The following is a 20,946-nucleotide window of genomic DNA, read 5'->3' on the forward strand; positions in this document are numbered from 1 at the left end:
TTTAGTAGAAATGTTATAAGGAATTAAGTATAAACAGATTAATAGAGTAGTAAAGGGAAAATAAGGTTAGAATGTGCTAAGATAATTATAGGATAGAAAACAGAGGAAGATGGAAAGGAATTGCTGAAACAATTAACAGAAGTGGAATACAAAAAGGGAGGTGTGAGGAGGTCGTGGAAATAAGCGAATGAAAGATAAGATATTGAAATTATTTGATGTGCTTTAAATTGTTTTTGTTTTGTTAGTTTAATGTGTTAGTGTTATGTAGTGTTTGTGTATTGTACTGTACTGTACTGTATTGTATTGTATTGTATTGTATTGTATTGTATTGTATTGTATTGTATTGTATTGTATTGTATTGTATTGTATTGTATTGTTCTTTTTTTGTAGTGTTTAAATTGTTGGAAAAGTAATAAATATTATTTTTTTAAAAAAAACAAAACAGAAATGGGACAGGGTGGATTTATGAATGAAGACATCCAAAATGAACTGGGAATATACTTATATGCTCATCCCTAGTGGGGAAAGGGCTATACTTCAGAACCACAGCTGTACACCTCCAGTCCTCTTGCTCAACAAGGAAACTGACTCTGCAGAGCGCCTTCACCAACCTGGTGCCCTCCAGATATTTTGCACTACACCTCCTGTTGTCTCCAGCCAGCGCAACTGTGCAGCCTCAACCAGGACACAAATACGCTCAGCAGGCTTCTTCATTTTTCTCATTAGTCAGCAGTCAATAGTAAGTCCCGAGTTAATCATAAATTTATGATGACACTGAGATGGCAGCTGGCCCTGTCTGGCTCTCCAATTGTGATGAACATTAAGGTTTCTTGGAATGGAAAGTAAAGCATAAGGCAGAAATCAATAGCATTGATTCCAACATCACTTTTTCAAAAGACTGCTCATTGTCCTTGCTGGCCCTGGCAGGAGGCTATTTTCTTTCTGTGTCATGACGCACATGTGCATGCACATACACACACACATACACACATCCAGAAAGCAGAAAAATCCCCCTCTGATTTGCTTAGAGAGCTCACAGGCCATCAACAGTGAGAGCCAACACTGCCTGGGCTAAAAGGGCAGAGAAGGATGCCATATGGCACTCCTTGAATCACTCTGTGGCCACAAAAAAACCTCTTACAGCACAGTTGAACTGACTGGCCTCCTTCTGTCTTCAGGGGCTGCAAGGCCACTTACGCACTGTGTATTCTCTCCTGGCTCCAGCCATGGAGCTCTGGATTTGATATTCTAATGAATAATGAGACCACAGCTAGGTAGAAAATTCTGCTTGGAGCCAGGGAGTAACTGCATGTGTGGAATGAGCAAGTGAAGGCAGCCTAAAGTGGATGGGGGAAGAGTCCATGGCTCTTTGTAATAGCACATATTTTGCATACAGGAGGTCCCAGTTTCAATGCAGTTGAAAGAATTGGGTAGGAGATGATGGGGATGACCCCTTCCTAAGACCCTAGAGGGTCACTGCCTGGCAGAGTAGACTTATGGGGTCCCTTCCAACTCTCGGGTTCTATGATGAACCAATAACCCGGCCTGGTCTAAGGCAGCTTACCAATGAGTATCTTACTAAAATTTCCATTTGCATTTCTCAGGCTGGTTTCTCTCTCCCTCCCCCCCCCCTTCTGCATAGTGATTACAGGTATGTGGCTGCAGCTCTTGCCGTTATGCGGAATGTGACTCAGCAGATAAACGAGAGGAAAAGGAGACTGGAAAACATTGACAAGATTGCTCAGTGGCAGGCCTCAGTTCTGGACTGGGAGGTATGTTGCACACGGAACAGTAATTTTCTTCCATCGTTCAGTGTGATGCTCCAGATCAGATCCAGTGTCTTATGTTCTGGGCAAACAGTTATTGCACTTTTACCTGGGAGGTTGCATTTGTAGGAGGTTCTCTGTGACAAACGCAGCCTGTAATGTTCTCACCGAAAGACTCTTAGGGCTTACCTTGAGAGGTCCAAGCTACCTCTGTAGTATAAAGCACTATTTTGCCTGTTGATTTCCAGCTGCAACTCTTGATGGAGTTTAGATAGCTTGTCCACATGCTCTGGCAGCCTCAAAGTTAGATTACTGCAATGCATGGGGGCTGCCTTGGGATACTCATTTGAAACGCCAGTTTGTTATATCTGTTTAGTATATTCCATTTCCTTGGGCTCCGGGCTGGCCTTACCATTAGGCAGAGTGAGAGAGCCCTTTCAGGTGACACATGTTGAGGGGCATGCAGCAGGCCACCCAATCTGCTCTGTGTCCCTTAAACTAGCTTGCTGCCTTTGGGTGCAATGGAGGATGCTGTCCCATTGCCGGTGCTAAAGAAAGAGTGAAGTCCCCATAGAGCTGACTTCTCTATGCAAAATGGGGAGGGCATCTTATCCTTTGCCCCCGGCAGCCAAATGTCTTGGACTGACTCTGTTTTGACTGCTAATGTTACTTCTGTGTAGGAACGGCTAGGAAACTGACACACTGATTGATTGATTGATTGATTGATTGATTGATGGGTTTATTAACTTACTGCACTTACATACTAATGTTCTGCCAATGTACTGAGCAAATTAAAGCTTGTGGCCCCAGGTACCTACCCTCGTTTCAACATGCCCACATGCTACAATTTTCTACTGAGGTCCTTCTCCAGGTACCCTTGCCATCAGATATAAGGTGGATGGTGGAAGCAGGATCAGGCTTTTTCACCTGTGGTGCCTAGCTATGGAGGCCCCTCTTCAAAGAAATGCACATCTGGTTTCTTCTCTGTTATCTTTAAGGCACCAGGCAAATACTTTGCTATTCTCTACACAGTCGCTTACCAAGTCATTTAAAAATGTTATAATGCTTTTTCCATTTACACTTGCTTTTGTCTTACTGTATTTACCATTTTTAATTTGTATTGTAAACTGCCCAGGGATATATATTACAAAGGGTGGTATAAACATCTTAAAATAAGAACATAAATGAATTTAAAATAGCATGCAATTTAATAGAGACAATGCAGAAGGAAAGAAGAAAATAAGCAAACCAGGTCTCAGTTCTTGCATATTGTTATACAGTTGTTATAATGACCAGGTAGAAAAGATTATTATAATGTCCGTGCTATCACCATGGTTACTGTGGCATAGTAGATCTGGCAGTCCATTTTAACTCTTTAATCTCTCCCAACACAAAAAGCATCAGGGGATTTCTCAGCAGACACATTTAAGCTGCCATGAGCTGTGAAGTAAAGAAATTATGTGGGTTGTCATAGCCAATTATATTTAATAACTGTGTGGGCAAATGAAAGGAATGATCAGATTCCTTAAAATTTTCTGCTGGGATTAAGGGAGTTGCTAGGAGGCAGGTTCTGTCCCAGGATAAAATGAGACACACCTAACCTCTCAAATGCTATTTTGCCACAGTGTGGAGATAGACCACCAGAGAGATTTAACCGGTCATGAGGAGTTTGGTTAGTAAAATGATTTATATATTTATATTATATGCCATCTGATGCCAATATAGGCTTGTTAGCAGGTTTCAAGTATAGAAAACAGACCACACAAGCATGTGACTATAAACACCCAATAAAACAAACCCATTAAAATATAAGCTTTGATACTTAAAATATGCAACAAAGCAATCTGATTAAATAAGAGCTAGTGTGTGTTAGCTGAATCCTGCATCTCTCTCTCTCTCTCTCTCTCACACACAGACACACACACGGTGGCCACTTAATGCATCACACACACAAACCCCAAAAGGAGAATAAAACAGAACACACTTTTCATGAAATTGCATAGGTTGCTTTGCATGTATATATGCAGCTATCGCTATCACTTAAATAGAAATACAAGCCATCTCACCAGAGTGGAAGAGGTTGTGTACAAGTGGCCCCTGTGCCTGCTCAGTTCTCTCCAGGTACCTGTGGCAGCTCCTTCAAGGCCTCTTGCTCTCGCTCTCTTCTTAGGGCTCTTTGTGGAAGTCAGGCTCACAGATTTCATGTAGGAAAAATGGGGGAGTAGATGTAGGGCCAATAGCCTTCCTTTTTTGTTTTTTTTAAAGCAGTGCAGTCCCAACAAAAGCCTTTTTGATTCTCACTGGGAGTCACTTTGATGAGTGGAAGTATAACTTGGAAAGAAAACTCGCAAGTGTTAAACCAGTTTGCAACAGATTGATTGTGGGTTATTGCAGGGGTAGCCAACATGGTGCTGAACTACAGTTCCTATCATCCCCAGCTGAGTTGTAGTCCAGCAACTTCTGGAGGGCACAACATTGGCTACCCCTGGAATTACTGTTTGTGTTCAAAAGCAGTTGCTTGGGAGGCAATATAGCCTCAGATGTGACTTCCCTGTATTTTGATGCCTGCCTGTGATCTCATGTGACTCATTTGTAAGGATCCTCATGCTGTAAAAAATAAATAAATCTCAGTGTAGGAACATTTCAGCCTCAAGATGCTTAATATTCATGTATGGGTGGAAGGATAATATGACCTCTGTCTTGGATCGATTGCTATTTTTATTCCACCACCATTACTACTTTGAGGCATTCACTTTTAGCAAACTGTGGCTATCTGCCAATTTTCTCTCCTTGGGATTTTCTTTTTTACATTAATTTTCCAAATCATTCGGGAGGCTGCCCAAACACAAGTCACTTTAAAAAAGAAAACTGTAACCTGTTTGAAGATGAAAGCACTCCAAGCATACCAACCATTTAGATGAGAGTACTGTAGTGCTGTTGTGGCTATTAAACTTCTTGTATTAATTGGCTGAGCAGGTGCTTGTTTGCAAGGAATGTTCAATTGCCTGAGGAACTGATCAATTTGCCACAAGGGTGGCCAAGCTGAAGGGTAATGCCTTGAAAATGAATTGAGGGCTGTTGTGCAGTTAAGAATGTGGGAGAATTCTGACAAAAATGGAAAGGGGATTGGAAATTGCCAAGGTTGACTTATTTGTCTCCTGTTCAGAACAGAGATCAATACAATGAAAACGATTGGCATTCACTGTTGTTCTTGCATTCATTTTGCTAATTTTCCATAATTAATTACATCCCCTCACATTTTGCATTGTGTTTCCTTTGCATTGAAATTAATTTGTAGGGATAATAATGCAATGGCATTAACAGCAACTGTTTGCCTACCCTTGCAGGTCTGTATTGCACCTGTCAACCCCTTTGCTTCCTGAACAGGCAACCCATCCATTCATTTGAACATAGGAAATTAAGAGGAATTGAGTGCAGAGGCAAAAGAAGGGTATGTCCAGAGTGATTAAAAAACTGAGAACAAGGAACACGAAGGAACTTAACAACTTGATCCATACCCTAATTTAATGAACTGCCTCACAGCTCCCTCGAAGCATAGAGAGAGTTTAGAGGTGGGCAAATAGAAGTATTTTGAACCTCTATAAACACCTGGAGCACAGGCTCACTGCATTGGTTTGTATGCAATTTGCATAGGCAAATATATATGCATATGTGTCCAGGGCAGATGTCTCCATCTGGTACGCAGGCTGAGACCCTACCTGCCTGTGGACTGTCTTGCCAGAGTGGTGCATGCCCTAGTTATCTCCTGCTTGGACTACTGCAATCCGTTCTACATGGGACTACCTTTGAAGGTAACCCAGAAACTGCAACTAATCCTTTCTTTTTGAGCTCTCTTCTTAATTGCATTCTGCAATTAATCCTCTCATAACTGCTTTACTTGCATCCCAGATTACTCTTTTTTCAAGAGTGGTGTTCATATTTATCTCAAAGTAGTCTCTCAAGTTTTTTTTGGCCTTCTTAGTCACTTCTTCATTCCTAAACAAAGTGTCATTCATCCTCCATCTAAAGGAACCAATTGGTGTTAGTTTCATTTCCATCTTCACAGCATTGTGGTCGGAGCAAGTTTTAGGACAGATTTCCACTTTTCTAGTCTTCGGAGCCAGCCCTCTAGTTACCCAGATTTGGTCAATTCTTGTCCATGCCATTTTGGCCTCAGAGAAGAAGGTTCCCTCTCTTCCCAAGGGGTTCTTCATTCTCCAAATATCAACTAAATCCATATTGTCAGTCATGTCAAAAAAGGTTTTTGGTAGTCTGCCATCTTTGGTAACTACCTGTCTCTGTGCCTTGTCCATATTTGTAGACACCACTCCATTCATGTCTCCCATCAAAATCATATTATAATCCAAATAGTCCATCAGAGTTTCATGTAACTTCTTGAAAAATTCCGATTTCCCCTCGTTTGGTGCATAGATGCCTACTATCAGAAATTTCTCTCCTTGTGATTGAATTTCAATTGCAACAAATCTTCCTTGATCATCTTTAAATAAAAATTTCAGTGATAGGCTCTCCTTTGCATAAAGTACTACTCCACTTTTCTTAACTTTGTCTGATGAAATAAATTCATGTCCCAATCTTTTATTGCTCAATACCTTCCTGTGAAGCCTTATCACATGTGTTTCTTGTAGACAAATCAAATCCAATTGTTCTTTTTTTAATAAATGAAAAACCCTCCGTCTCTTTTCCGGGGAATTGAATCCATTCACTCAGTTGTTGTTGTTGTTACATTTTTATGCTTCAAAGGGGAAGGGGAAAGAGATCCCGGTCTGGGACACACACACAACTCTACCAATGCCCCTGGTGGTCTTTGCAATTGTCAGCCATGCAATGTTGTGTAGGAGCTACTTGGTTGTGACCCACTGTGTCTACTTTAGCTGGGTTTCCCACACTTTTTTCCTGCTGCCACTATCATCAGAGGAGCTGGAGAGGGCAGATTTTTTTTTATGGGATAGGAGTAATCAGGCTCCTGTACCAGCAGGTTAGCCACCCTTGCTCTAAAACAACCATGGCATATCTGAGGAAGGATTCGGAAACATGAAGTAGAAGCAAGCTTGTTGGCCTATTTGTGTCAGCATTAGTATTCATAGTTCTGCTTGGCCCTCAAGGTTGTTCTGTTAATCCTGTAGTCTGAAGGTTAAATTTGGGGGTCGGCCTTTGCAAAACACAAATGCCCGTGGGTTAGTTAGATAGTGGTGTTCTCCCCCGCCCCGCCATCAGACATTTAATCCAGCCCAGCTCAGGTTTTGTTCTCTGAGTTTATCTTCCTTTAGCCTTATCAAGATTGAGAGTAAGCTATTAATGGCTATGAAGTCAACCAAGGGGAAAGGAAACTGGGAGCGGGGAGCAGCTAAAACTCAGTAGTCATCAGCTGTGCAGAACAATCTTAAGCATGTTTACTTGGGGGGGGGGACCACTTGGAACCAGGGGACCTATTCAGGATGGTCCATTTGTTGGACTTAATGCTCTAACCAGGCAGGGGAGGGGAAGTCAGTATCTCAGGTGACTTGCTCCACCTTATGTGCAGTGCCTGCCTTGTATAAATTGTTAACATGGGGAAGCAGCTCTAAAAAGCCACTAAAGAGAAGTTTTGCAGGTGAAATGGTGCAGTGGGTGTCATTTGCAGCATTTTGAGTGTTATCTGCAGCACTGTCGCTTGGGGGTAGTAGTGCTTCTGAATACCAGTTGCTAGAAGCCACAGGAGGGAAGAATGCTCTTGTGCTCGGGTCCTGCTTTCAGGTTTCCTGCAGGCATCTGGTTGGCCACTATGAGGACAGAATAATGGACTAGATGAGCCATTAGCCTGCTCCAACAGGTTCTTCTTATGCTCTTAGTTTATTATGCTCCAATTGCCTCATAGAAAAGATTTTGGTAGTTGAAATGCAAATATGAAATTCCCCACTGCTTTCAATGCACAAAAATGCACAAATTCAGGGATATACACAGTTGTCCCCTGTCGTCCCACTAGGTTTTCCTTAGTTGTCACAGTGTAGTGATAACATCATTCAATTCCTAAAGCTACAGCCTGGTCTGGGCCAGTCTTCTGCAATATTGGGCCTTCAAGTGTTGTTGGATACCCCCTACCCTTCAGGTTTCTCTTTGTCATTTCACGGCCTTCTATCATGCTTTGCACCCAGTGCTATTTTTCTGGGGGGACGCAGAGGTACGCATACCCCTAAACATTTTGTTAATCTAAGTTTGGCCTCATTGAGGGGCAGTATTTCAATATGAGTAGGAAAATGATAGAACCCCTAAACATTTTTTAGGGGGGGAGCACGGTTTGCACCTATCATTCCATCCCATCTTTAGGCTACCCTCTGTCCCGGGACTTCCTGCCAGTCCTGGCCTTTCTCTGTGTGAGATTTTAATCTCAGCCAAACAGCCTATTGGTCCTTCCCTCCCAGAATCTGAACCGCAAACTGTTTGATTCCCTAAGCATATGAACATTCCGTGCCTTAGGAAGCAGCTCAGCCAATCAGTGCCCGAGGTTTACTACTACAAGCGTAATACAATACATATGTTCTCTCATTGGATTCAACTGTTTACAGTAGCACCTCGGCTTACGTTACCCTTGGGTAACGTAAACTTTGGGTTGCGAAAGCGGCAAATCTGGAAGTGTTTCGCCGCATGCGCAGAAGCACTCTACTGCGCTGTGCGCATGCACAGAAGCGGTCCCTCCGGTTGCAGAAACCTCGGGATCCGATTGGAGCTCTGAGATGGATCCCGTCCGCAACTGGGATCCTTTCTGTATTGGCTTTCTGTATTCAATAAATTACTGTGTTTCAAGACTTGTTATTGAAACTTCTGCTGTCAGTGATTACAGTTTTCCTTGTGCTCACCATGTTAGCCCCTAGAGTTAACTTTAAATACAGCAGTTCTGTCTGAGAAACGGCGTTCTGAAGCTCAGATGGTTCCACCATCTAATCTGTCAAATTTTCTATCCCCCTGCCCACCCAGATTTATCCTTACCTAATGTGCTACTCTCATTCTCTGAGGTGTGATTTTTTGCGCTTTCCAGTAATATTAAATTCACTGAAAGATGAATAACTGTAGAAAAATGTAATTGGCACTGTCCTTTTAAATTTCTTCTAGCTCAGAAACCTTCCAGTTATTTATGGAACCTCTAATGGAAGCCTCCGTGCCCTTAATTATGTAATGTGTGAGAGCTGGCTGCGGACTAATGCCGCATTATTAAATCCAAAGACCGTTGTGAATAAAAAAATATGATGCATGCAGCAAACTTCCTGTTTTCAAAGCTAGAGCAGTCTGACAAGAGATAACCTTTTGAGGGAGGGGGAAACTCATATGGAGGTTCTGCAAGAAAGGAAGGTTATTTTATCCTCCACTCCTGTCTCCGGCAACAGAGGGTCTGAAAAATGAGGCTGATGAAAAAGATGGTATTTCTCCTGCTTTTTTTTCATTCTTTCTGATCTTTCTATCACCCAAAACTTTGATCAATCAATCATTAAAGCACTGGAGGCTCAGTCATGGAAAGGGCATGTTTTGCTGAATAATGCAACTGGTGCAGTGCCAAAAAAGCCCCTCCTTCTGCAATTTCCTTCAACCATTCTCCACCAGTTAATGAGAAAAGAACTTTGTTTGATAAAAGGGGAGTGAACTTTTGATGAAATGTTCATGGGTGGGGTACCAGGAATTTGTCACTCTTACCTTACTGTTGAGGTGGACAAGGGGTGTCTGAGTGTCTGAATCATTTCACCAGTGGTCTGCACTACCCAACTTATCACTCTTCAGTGAAAGCCATGGGTGCTTCCAGACTGCTGCTCTTTTCACTTGGGATTCAGTTGCATACAGGCAAATTCAGGTTGTATGATTAAAGTTGATTAACAAACCCACTTCCTCCCAAAATTGGACCTTTTGTAATAAGGAAAGTGACTGGGAAATGCACTGGAAAGTGTGGGATAACATTTGTTTGATGCAATGTCATTGCACTTTCCTGCAGACAAATCAAAATGAGTTCTAAAAGAATAGCTGATGTCTGCAAACTTTGTGCAAACAAACCAGGGTAAATGCTCAATGAACAGGTCATCTGGAAGTGACCCACAGAATCCTTCCTTTCAGGGGAGGGTGTTGAGATGAGGAAATGGGGGTGGCTGCAGTCAGTTGGATAAATGTTTGCTGAAAATAACTTTCACACACCATGCTCAGCCACCTCACATGATCAGGTAAGCTCAAAATTTTACTCCCATTGGAAGTCTTAAATGTCCTGAAAATAGTGTTGGAAACTGGTGGACCTCAACCCTATTCAGTGTTTGAACCCTAGTCTCCTCATTCTCCTCAAGGGGTCACTAGGGAATCCGAAAACCCTTATGCCCACCATGGGAGAGGCCAGAAAGTCAATCCTCTTCAAGCAGGTCTCATGCTGCATGCTCTCTGGGGGTCGAGGCTATCGCAGAAGTGATACCCGGAGGTCCTGAGTGTCAGTATCCTTGTTGCTGATGAAAGCTGTGAATCAGGGCCCAGGATGCCACAGCACGTTGTTCTCTATTTTTCTGCATAACCAGGCATAGAATGTGGGGGATAAGAGGGTATAAAGAGGCCTCACATAATGGCCCAAAGTGGAGCATAGGAAAGAGAAGCAACACACTGGCAGAAGCTAATAGGCTGTCAGTCATGCATGACCAACCTGCTAATGAAAAGGGCTGCAGAAACCATCCTTTTACCAGGCATGGGCACTTAATTGCCAACCAAATATGGAGATTCTTTGTATTGGAATATTGGTTTACCATTTCATTGCAAGCCCACATCAGAGATCATGGAATAATTTGGTCAAGTGCAACCCATTGTTCTTCCATGCTTCTATAAGCGCACAGGTGTATGGACTAAGTTCTAAAGAACATCCCCACTGATGTCAATGGGATTTTCGAAATTCATGAACACTAACAACCTTTGCCTAACTGCCCCCCAAATGTCATCATCACACTTTCTAAAAGATATATAATATGTGGAGAGAATCCAGTACCTTCTGAGCAAAGCACCAGTCTCCCTAGGGAGGTGGAGGAGAAAACTGGTATGTTTATACATAGCACACATCTGGGTCAAGGAGACGGAGTCTTGCGTATGCTTCAGAACTTATAGCAACTATGGATGACCTGCCTTAGAGCTGTCCTTAGATGAACTCTAGTCACCTATTGTGTTTTTAAGGCATTGTGTGAGAGCCCCTATCTGAAAGATGCTGAATGGTCACTGTGTGAGAGGCAGCTTGGGTTTCGTGTTGACTATGCTCATTACAAACACTTTCAATGTTCATATGTAAATTTTGTTTGAAATTGTGTCTTTGTAATCTATTTTACGTGTGTGGGGATTGTGTCAGGGGAAACCTTGTCTGAATATTCAGGGCAGTCTACTAAATACGTCTTTTTAAAAAAAATAAAAAATAAAAGAAGGCATCCTGGAGCCCCTCCCTATATGTTAGGCTCCACATCCCCAAAGCATCTTTCCTCCAACCTAACCATTGCAGGGCACATCACCGTGTCTTGGAGGAAAAATGCTGACTGTACTTTTGCATATGGAATTCATACTGACCTCTGAGGCTGTCAGCTTTTTCACCTAAGCCGGTCTGTGCATGTTTGCAAACAGAGATTTGAAATGCATCTATTTATACCCTTGATACAATGCATTTAAGTGGGGCTCCCAAAGTATTCAGTGTAATAAAAACCTGATCTTTTTCAATCTCAGTCTCATTTCTCCATCCCTTGCAGGGACTCAACACTTTCGATTCAGTTAATTATCTTGGAGCACTTGCAGAGGCATTCAAGTCCTGAGGCCTTAGCTACTGCTAAAACTGGCTCCAGGAGCAAATGTTCTATTTTTGTTAGGCAGGGGGTTCTTCTCCTTTTTCCTGACCAAAACATAAGATGGCCAATAAGTGTTTTCTTGAATAATTTCTCTTTAAAAAAAGGAAACAGAAGCCTTTGAAAAAATGGATTAATTTGTAACATAAAGTTAATATAAAGTAGTGAAGAGAAGATTCTTGCCTCCACTGTGTAGACTACAGATGATGTTGTACTCCAGCTTCCACCATCCTGGCCTGATGGGAGGTAGAGTTCAAAAGCATCTGGTTCCCCATCCTTGATCTACAAGGATGGGAGTGGGGCCTTTTTCAGATGAAGGGCCACATTGCCTTGTGGGCAGTTTTCTGGGGGCCACAGGCTCATAGTGGCAGAGCCAAAGGTAAAAGAAGGCAAAGCAACAGACACAACCCTTAGTTTTGTACAGTAGGCTACATTCCCACCATGCAGATGACAGAGCTTTCTACAGACGTACACATCTTTCCACAGTCTATCTAGGCAAGCAAGATATGCTGGATCCTTTTATTGGTTCCAGTGTAAAAAAGAAGAAGAAGCCAGTGCCTGATAATCCAAATTCCTTCCTAACATTTGATGGCTTTACAGCAGGTATCAGCAGGCTTGCAGCAGAGTAATTGCTACATTCCAATGATTCACTAGCCTAGTGCAAAAAAAACAAAACCAAACACACACACAGAGAGAAAACAACTCTTGTAATTACAGTCATATCTTGGGTTAAAGTAGCTTCAGGATGAATATTTTTGGGTTGCGCTCCACGGCGACGTGGAAGTAACAAAGCGTGTTACTTCCAGGTTTCGCCACATGTGCAGACACTCAAAATGACATCACGCGCATGCGCAGAAGCAGCAAAACGCGACACGCACAGATGCACAGTCGCGTGTTATGTTTACTTCAGGATGCGGACGCGGCTCCAGAACGGATACCGTTCGTATCCAGAAGTACCACTGTAAAGAGTTCTGAACCCAACAATTTATCCTTGCACAGTCCGTATAATTCGGAGGTGGAGGCCAAGTTTGTTGCAGCTGTTATTGAGGGTAAAAGAATCCTTGCTCATCTACTGAAAATCACCCAGAGATCAATCTTCTGTCCACCTGTGATTTACACATTCTTCCTCCCTACATCTAGAATAGTTAATTTGTTACCTGAAATTGTCTCCTGCAAATGTTGATGTCTGATATTTTCAGGAGCCTGAACTGTTTGCTAAATTTATTATCTCACAGCAATATTTCATTTTGACAGTTAATATCTGACAGTATTTGATAGCTGACATGCAATGGTAGATGTGTCTGATACTATTTGATGTTAGCATGCAATGGTGTTGCATTTTCACTGCATATCTGTTCTATAGATGGAGTTGGCATATAATGGTACTTACTATTTGACAGCTATTTATGAGATTTCATTTTTAAGGCTTGCCAAAGCATGAAGTGCGAATATGTCTTAAAGCTCTCAAATGTCAAGATTTGAAGTAAAGATGTCAAAATTTGAAGTAAAAAATTCACATTCAATTTGGAAAAAAGGAATACCTTATCACTTTCAAGTATGTACTATTATCCATTGGTACATGTGAATCCCTGTGGGAAGTTTGAAACAACTAAATTTCTGCATACAGCATACTAAATTTCTGTCCATGTTGCTTGTATTCCCTGAAAATAAAAAGGATTTTTCCCATTCTGCAAGCAAGATTTTCTACCTCTGTTTTATGTTCCATATTCCATTGCATTTCATAGGAGGACCCTGTTGTCAAATGATGCCCCATTAATTAGAGAGGTAGGATAATTTATTCTCCCATCTGTCTTATACCCTCTAGGGGGAGGACATCTTGGATCGCAGCTCTGAGCTGATCTATACAGGAGAGATGTCCTGGATTTATCAGCCGTATGGACGAAGCCAGCAGCGTGTCTTCTTCCTCTTCGATCATCAGATGGTTCTCTGCAAAAAGGTAGTGAAATTTGGGGTGTATGAAGAATTTAATCTTTGTGAATTCCTGTGAGAACTTACCTGATCTGTGCCACACAGACTACTGTGCCCATTGGAACAGAGATATTCACCCACTTTTGCACTTTTGAATTTTGTGATATGGTAGTTCTCAGCTCAAAAACACTTACCAAAGTGTGTTTTAAAATGTGTATTTTTAGGATAAAATACATTTAGAAAAGTGTACCTTGAGCAAAATATATTTGGAAATCAGTATTTTGTGGAAAATACAGTGGTGCCCTGCAAGATGAATGCCTCGCAAGACGAAAAACCCGCTAGACGAAAGGGTTTTCCATTTTTCGAGGCGCTTCGCAAGACAAATTTCCCTATGGGCTTGCTTCGCAAGACGAAAACGTCTTGCGAGTCTTGCGATTTTTTTCGCTTTTTTCTCCCTTTTTCTAAGCCGCTAAGCTGCTAATAGCCGCTAAGCCGCTAATAGCGCTAATCCCCTAAGCCGCTAATGGGGTTGCTTCGCAAGACGAAAAAACCGCAAGACGAAGAGACTCGCGGAACGGATTCTTTTCGTCTTGCGAGGCACCACTGTACATTGAAAAATTGGCATTAAATAGAATTTTTAATGAACAATGTGCAGTTTAATGCGGAAAAAAGGGAATACAGACTTTTGCATGAACATATATAAAAGGATCAGATGTTGTTTGACCCATCCAAGTGAAATCTATAGCTGCCCTCTGGAGGCAGCAAGGGTTTAGTCTACTTCCCCCTCAGAAAAGGAGGAGAGTCTTTGAATGTTATGACACCCCTGGTGAACCATAACTCACTGCTTATTGCAGTTGGCTTCCTTTAATTTCTTATTCATCCTTTTCAGTCTGAAAATGGTTCAGATATGTTGTTAGTCCAAACTCTGGGTAGAGGCCCTCAACCCGAAAGAATAAAATATGGTCTGATTTGGTCTAACACTAGGTGTTTTGGGTGGGGGGATTCAGGGTGTACAGCAGAGCTTTCCAGACTTTTCAAGTTGGCGACACACTTTTTGGACATGCATCATTTTGTGACACAGTAATTCAGTTTTGCATTATTTTGTGACACAGTAATTCCGTTTTACTAGCAAACCAGAGGTTAAACTAACTCTCCAGGAGGAGCTCTGGGAGCGTTCGTGTTACACTGCAGTCGACACACTAATGTGTCGCGACACACAGTTTGGAAAGCTCTGGAAATTCCAGGTTTAGCCCTAGTGCCCTGCAAACAACTGAATAAAGGATTCTGTGGGAAGGGAGGAAGCTAGGGTCAAATAACCAAGTTGTCGTGTAGGGTCTCTGTATAACCTCTTCCTGTTAGTTTCTCCCTATATCTGTGTTCTTTTGTAAAGGTCCTAATGCCTTCTTTTGTAAATTCATTGGAAATCTATTGATGAAAAGAGCAGAAGGCTGCATTTTCAACTTCTGTGTTCCAGCATAATTTGATTAAATCGGGGGGGGGGGGGGAGCACGGAAAGTCGAAGTGTAATGTCACTGTCAGCAGAGCACATCAGGATACAATGAATGCATCCTCCCTGCCACCAGGGAATTGGCACAATGAGGGAAAGCTGTGACTCCTTCTGACGGATTGACTTTGAATCTCAGGGCTTCATGGCTCTGTCTTTCATGTTGATGCTTATTAATTTTAATAAGGTCTCTTCTGTCAAGGTGTCGGAAGTTCAATATCGAAGCCCTGTGGGTTGAGATGGGTAATTCTCTTTGCAAGACAAAAGGGGGTCCTTCCACATTATTCAATTAACTTTGATGTGATAGAATTGGGTTTCACTCTTCCTCTAATTCAGCTCCTGAGCCAAGAGAGCATACATTCAGATGACTCACCCTATTGTGTTTGCTGTCGCTGTGGGATAAACACAGCGCCTGAGTAATATTATCATGCTATTGTAATACTGGTTTGCATAGTTTTATAACCATGACATTTCTGAGCATGGTGAAAAGTACTGGTATTAATCTTCAGAGCCTTAAATGCCTTTTAGTTGGGATACCTGAAGGATGGCCTCCACCTCCATATACCTGCTCAGACCTTGAGATCTTTATCAGAGGCTGTTCTACAGGTTTTCACGCCTAGTTTTTAGTGAAAGAACCTTCTCAGTGGTGATGCCACAGTGTTAGAATATCCTCCTCAACAATAATTGGTGTTGTCGTCACAGTCTTCTAGGAGAAATTATTTCTAAATTATTTTATTTTCTTAAGTGTTTTACTGGTTTTTCACTGACAGGCTGACAAAGGGTTTTTGGTTTTTTTTTTGTAACAGCTGTTTTTAGCTTTGATTGCATTTGCGTTAGCATTTTGTTGATTTTTAAATTTGTGAGTCATTCAAAGGAAGTGGTTAATTGGACCATGTAAAAATAGCTAAATTCCCTTCTCCAGAATTCCTCCTTGAATTTTAGAACTCTGAATTTGCCTCTGCCAACTAAGACTTGAGGAAGAAGTTCAAACACACAGCTGTTTGTATTCCACAGTCCTGCAATTGCAGCTCCCTCAAAAGCTCAGCTTGATTTTAAAAGCAAAGTTTCTGCTCCCAGTTATAATTATTTATGCAGTTTGCTGAATTTGGGGGGGTGGGGTTCAAAGTTTGGGTTACCTTAATGCAGAGGTTCCATTGCAGCTGTTAATACAATCAACTCAACAGTTATCACCAATCTGCTACTGTAAAAAATTAAAGATGTTCTTATTTAACGTAGATTTAAGCTCCAATTATCACTGACTTAATTTTTGCATCTCATTCACATTTTATCTCTTCATTATAAATAAATATCCCACATTTCCTCCAAGGAGCTCAAAATGGAATTTCCATTTGAAATTAATAAAGAGGTTTGTATTACAGTATTTTTACTGCAAATTATCATTGACTCTTAAATAACTGCATCATTCATAATCATAGCCATGTGTATTTCTAAAGAAATGTATGGGTTATGTGTCTTTGATCTCTAGATCAAATTTGATCTACAATTCAGTTAGCTTTTTGCTCCTAGAGCGTGAAATGTGCATATAAGTCAGACTTATCCAGTTATTACAGTATGTGTCTGAACTCACATGCATGTCCAGCAGTCATGTGCATCCATACACACACTAAATAAAGGTTTAGGATCATTTGCTAGAGTTACAATGTGTGTCCGTTTATGAATGTTCTTGACATCCAATACTTTTTGTTTTGGGCTGGTGATCCTAACAATCTCTTTAACTACCAGATGGACAACCAGTAATTTTTAAAGGTGAACAAATAGCTTTACATTAAGATCCTTGAGAGACAAATTAACAAAGAGAGCTTGGTTTATTATATAAAATGAAAATGACAGACTACATAAATGCTGAAAAATACAGTTTAAGCAGGCAGCAAATCCTACCTTGATCTAAAGAGTAAAAGAATCCCTATGTCTTCTCAAAACCTACAGAAGTGAGCATGACAATTTTACCAGCAGGACTCATACTAATAATATGTTAAGCAATGGAGGGGGGAGTATACCTGTCCTTAAGTGAAGCAGACATGTGCTGATTCCTTGAGAACAGTGAGTGAGTTATTTTTGTTGGAGCAAGGAGAGCCAAACTAACTACTGAAATCTGGAGGTTTTAGGTTGAAAGAATATCATCCTAGTGTCATCCTTTGTTTTCTCTCTGCCTTCAACTTATCTCACCATTATCTTGATAGCTCCTATTCAGGTGGTGAATAGACTGTATTGGCAGCTAAATTTACACATGCTGACCTTTATGCAAGATGTGAGAAACTCTGGACATTTCCTGCATGACTTCAGGTCATGTTTTGTGATCAGACTTATACCAAGGTCACCAGAATTCATCATGGAGAATCTCCTGTCATATTAGAGTTATGTCCCTTTTCTTTCTTTTTTATTGAGTTTTGTTGGACAAATAGCCCTCTCATAACCGCCTTGCTGGCGTCCTATACTGTCTGTAATGAAACCTCCTTATTCAAATTTTGACACTATTTTTTAGGGGGGAAACCTAGTCTTATACACGGAGAAATATGCTAGTTGGTCAAGAGAGCTGTGGACTCAAAAAGGTTGGAAACCTCTGCCACAGTGAAACAGACCAGCACCCTGGAGAGCTCCTTCAAACAGCATAAACATTCTAATCTAGGCAAAAAAAAAAAAAAAAAAAAAAAAAAAAAGGAAGATGTAAAACTGGTCTGTCAAAAGCCAATTGCAGAAGTGTAGACTTACTAACTAACTAACAAAGACTTGATTCAAGAAGCTGTGAATGAATGCAGAATTGGTGAATTATTTGGACTTACCTTATTCTGCAAGATAAGACCAGATACTGTACCTTTAATGCAATTTCAATTCAAGCCTTCTGCACTTACTTACTTTGTTTTTTAAAATAATGTTTCATTGATTTATTAACAAAAAAGTGCAAACATAACCAAAAAAACAAAACAAAACCACAAGGCAATCAAGGATATTCCCAGGGGAACTGAAGGAGGCAGTGGTGCGCCCGCTCTTAAAGAAAACATCGTTAGATCCCTTAGATCTATCCAATTACCGCCCGGTTTCGAATCTTCCATTCCTGGGTAAGGTGATTGAGAGAGCAGCTGCTGAACAGCTTGGCAGGTTTCTGGATGAAACATCGGCTCTGGATCCATTCCAGTCTGGCTTCTGCGCTGGTCATGGGACCGAGACGGCTCTGGTCGCCCTAACAGATGATCTCCGCAGGCAGCTGAATTGAGACGGGTCGGGGCTGCTGATTCTTCTAGACCTGTCAGCAGCCTTCGACATGGTCGATCACGAACTCCTGGACCACCGCCTTGCCGACGTGGGGATCCAGGGCACAGTCCTTCAATGGCTGCACTCGTTTCTCTCCGGTCGGGGACAGAGGGTGGCGCTTGGGGGGGAATTGTCATCGCGCCACTCCTTGGTGTGTGGAGTGCCTCAGGGTGCGATACTCTCTCCGATGCTTTTTAACATCTTTATGCGCCCCCTCGCCCAGCTTGTCCAGAGTTTTGGGTTGGGTTGCCATCAGTATGCCGATGACACCCAACTCTATCTGTTGATGGATGGCCATCCTGACTCGGCCCCAGACACACTGACCAGATGTCTGGAAGCTGTGGCTGGATGGTTACGTGGGAGCCGGTTGAAGTTAAACCCTTCGAAGACAGAGGTCCTCTGGCTGGGACGGGACGATATGGGATTGAGGGGGCAACTCCCATCTCTTGCAGGGGTGCAATTAGTGCCAGCACCGTCCGTTAAGAGTTTGGGTGTAATCTTCGATACCTCCCTCTCTATGGAGGCGCAGATTACAGCTATAACAAAGGCGGCATTTTTTCATCTCCGCCAAGCTAAGCAGTTGGCTCCTTATCTCTCTCGCCCTGACTTAGCTACTGTGATCCACGCGACGGTCACCTCCAGACTGGATTATTGTAACTCGCTCTACGTGGGGCTGCCCTTGAGACTGACCCAGAAACTCCAGCGGGTGCAGAATGCCGCGGCGAGACTCCTTATGGGGTCTTCGCTGCGAGATCACATTCATCCTGTACTATACCAGCTGCACTGGCTCCTGGTGGAGTACAGGATCAGGTTTAAGGTGCTGGTTTTAACCTTTAAAGCCCTATACGGCCTAGGACCCTCGTACCTACGGGACCTACGGGACCGCCTCTCCTGGTATGTCCCACAGAGGAACTTACGGTCTGCAAACAAAAACATCTTGAAGGTCCCAGGCCTCAGAGAGCCAGGGCTCTCTGAGGCTGGCCTCAACTAGAGCCAGGGCTTTCTCGGCTGCGGCTCCAATCTGGTGGAACGCTCTGTCACAAGAGACTAGGGCCCTGCGGGACCTGACATCTTTCCGCAGGGCCTGCAAGACAGAGCTGTTCCACCAGGCCTTTGGTCAGGGCGCAGCCTGACTCCCTTCTCTGGCAATCTGCACAGAATTTTGCTTAACGGTTGCCATCAATTTGATTTTAATTAATTTTTAGAATGAAATGTTTTTAGAATGTCTGATTATTTGATTGTTGTTAGCCGCCCTGAGCCCGGCTTCGGCTGGGGAGGGCGGGATATAAATAAAATTATTTATTATTATTATTATTATTATTATTATTATTATTATTATTATCTGTACCTATACACACTTTTCTGATATTTGCATTTGGGTGTCTTATTAGCATCTCAAACTAAGTACAGTGGTACCTTGGGTTACAGACACTTCAGGTTACAGATGCTTCAGGTTACAGACTCCACTAACCCAGAAATAGTACCTTGGGTTAAGAACTTTGCTTCAGGATGAGAACAGAAATTGTGCAGCGGCAGCGGGAGACCCCATTAGCTAAAGTGGTGCTTCAGGTTAAGAACAGTTTCAGGTTAAGAACTGACCTCCAGAATGAATTAAGTTCTTAACCTGAAGTACCACTGTATATTCATACTTGGATTGCTCACCTTTCCCCTCAAGTTCTTCTGTCCTTCATTTGTATCCCTACCGAACAATCACCTTACTAGCAATGCAGGAGAAATGTGTTCATGCACATTTGCACCTGATGGATTCTTTCTGAACCAATACATGAATTAAAAAAACAGCTTTCCTTTGAAATTTGCACTCCTCCAAATTTTGTGATGCACTTTTCCAACTGAAAAATGCAGCCCCCCAAGTGTATATTAAGGAAAAGTGCACACAAGTATGTATTTTAGTGGAATTAATGTACACAATTGAACTGAGAAATGTGTGTATTAAAAGAAATTAGGTTGGAAATGCATCCACATAGAAATCATAAACTGATGTAGAAATGAGGGTAAACTGAACTTAAGACTGGATTTCCACCAGCCCCATCTAGCATAGTCATTGCTTAGGGATGTTGCAAGTTATATCCCAAAACATCAGGAGGGCGCCAGGCTGGGGAAGTTGATTACTACAGTCCCATTACCCTTTTCTCTTAAGCTCTGGCTGGTACTCAGTCAGTCCTCCTTGCATCACCAGCTTCAAGTGCGTAGTCCTTGTTTTTCCCCTTTAAAAACCATGCAACTGGGAACCAAAGTTTCACCCGAGGAGTTCTGCTTTTTAAGCAACCATTTTCCTGTGCTCACCCAAACCTACAAACAAGATAATTCTGTAGGTGAGCTGACCAGGTTGTACTGGCTATCTGCTGAGTCACCTAATACTCATGTAGGTCAGCTGACTCAGCTGATTCCCCTAATGCTCCTATGAAAAAGCTATTCAGAGAGCTAGAGCATGGGATTTGTTTGTTTTTTAACCACCACCTCTGTGCCAGCAGTCCTAAATGAGTGTCTGTGTCTAAATAAATTATCATTTGCCGATTACCCTTGGCCCAAAACCTCTCCTGGACTTTTCACCATTAAATTTTGTTGATGTTTGGTCTGCTACTTGTTCCTGCTGCTAAGATTAGTATTTCAGTGTGACATTTATCTTTTC

The 20,946-nt window shown here is 42.1% G+C and overlaps 1 protein-coding gene across 10 annotated transcripts in view; it reads left to right on the plus strand.

The window, feature by feature from the left end:
* The window catches only part of ARHGEF9 (Cdc42 guanine nucleotide exchange factor 9), a 282,117-nt gene that overhangs the window by 244,352 nt on the left and 16,819 nt on the right, over positions 1 to 20,946 (plus strand). For all 10 annotated transcript variants that reach the window (XM_081846906.1, XM_081846904.1, XM_081846907.1 and 7 more), the window contains 2 exons: positions 1,643 to 1,772; positions 13,419 to 13,550. In XM_081846906.1, the coding sequence (XP_081703032.1) occupies positions 1,643 to 1,772; positions 13,419 to 13,550 (262 nt within the window). The remainder of the gene's footprint in view (positions 1 to 1,642; positions 1,773 to 13,418; positions 13,551 to 20,946) is intronic.

The sequence above is a fragment of the Podarcis erhardii genome (genome assembly GCF_964252035.2).
Source record: "Podarcis erhardii genome assembly, chromosome: Z".
Classification (NCBI taxonomy): domain Eukaryota; kingdom Metazoa; phylum Chordata; class Lepidosauria; order Squamata; family Lacertidae; genus Podarcis; species Podarcis erhardii.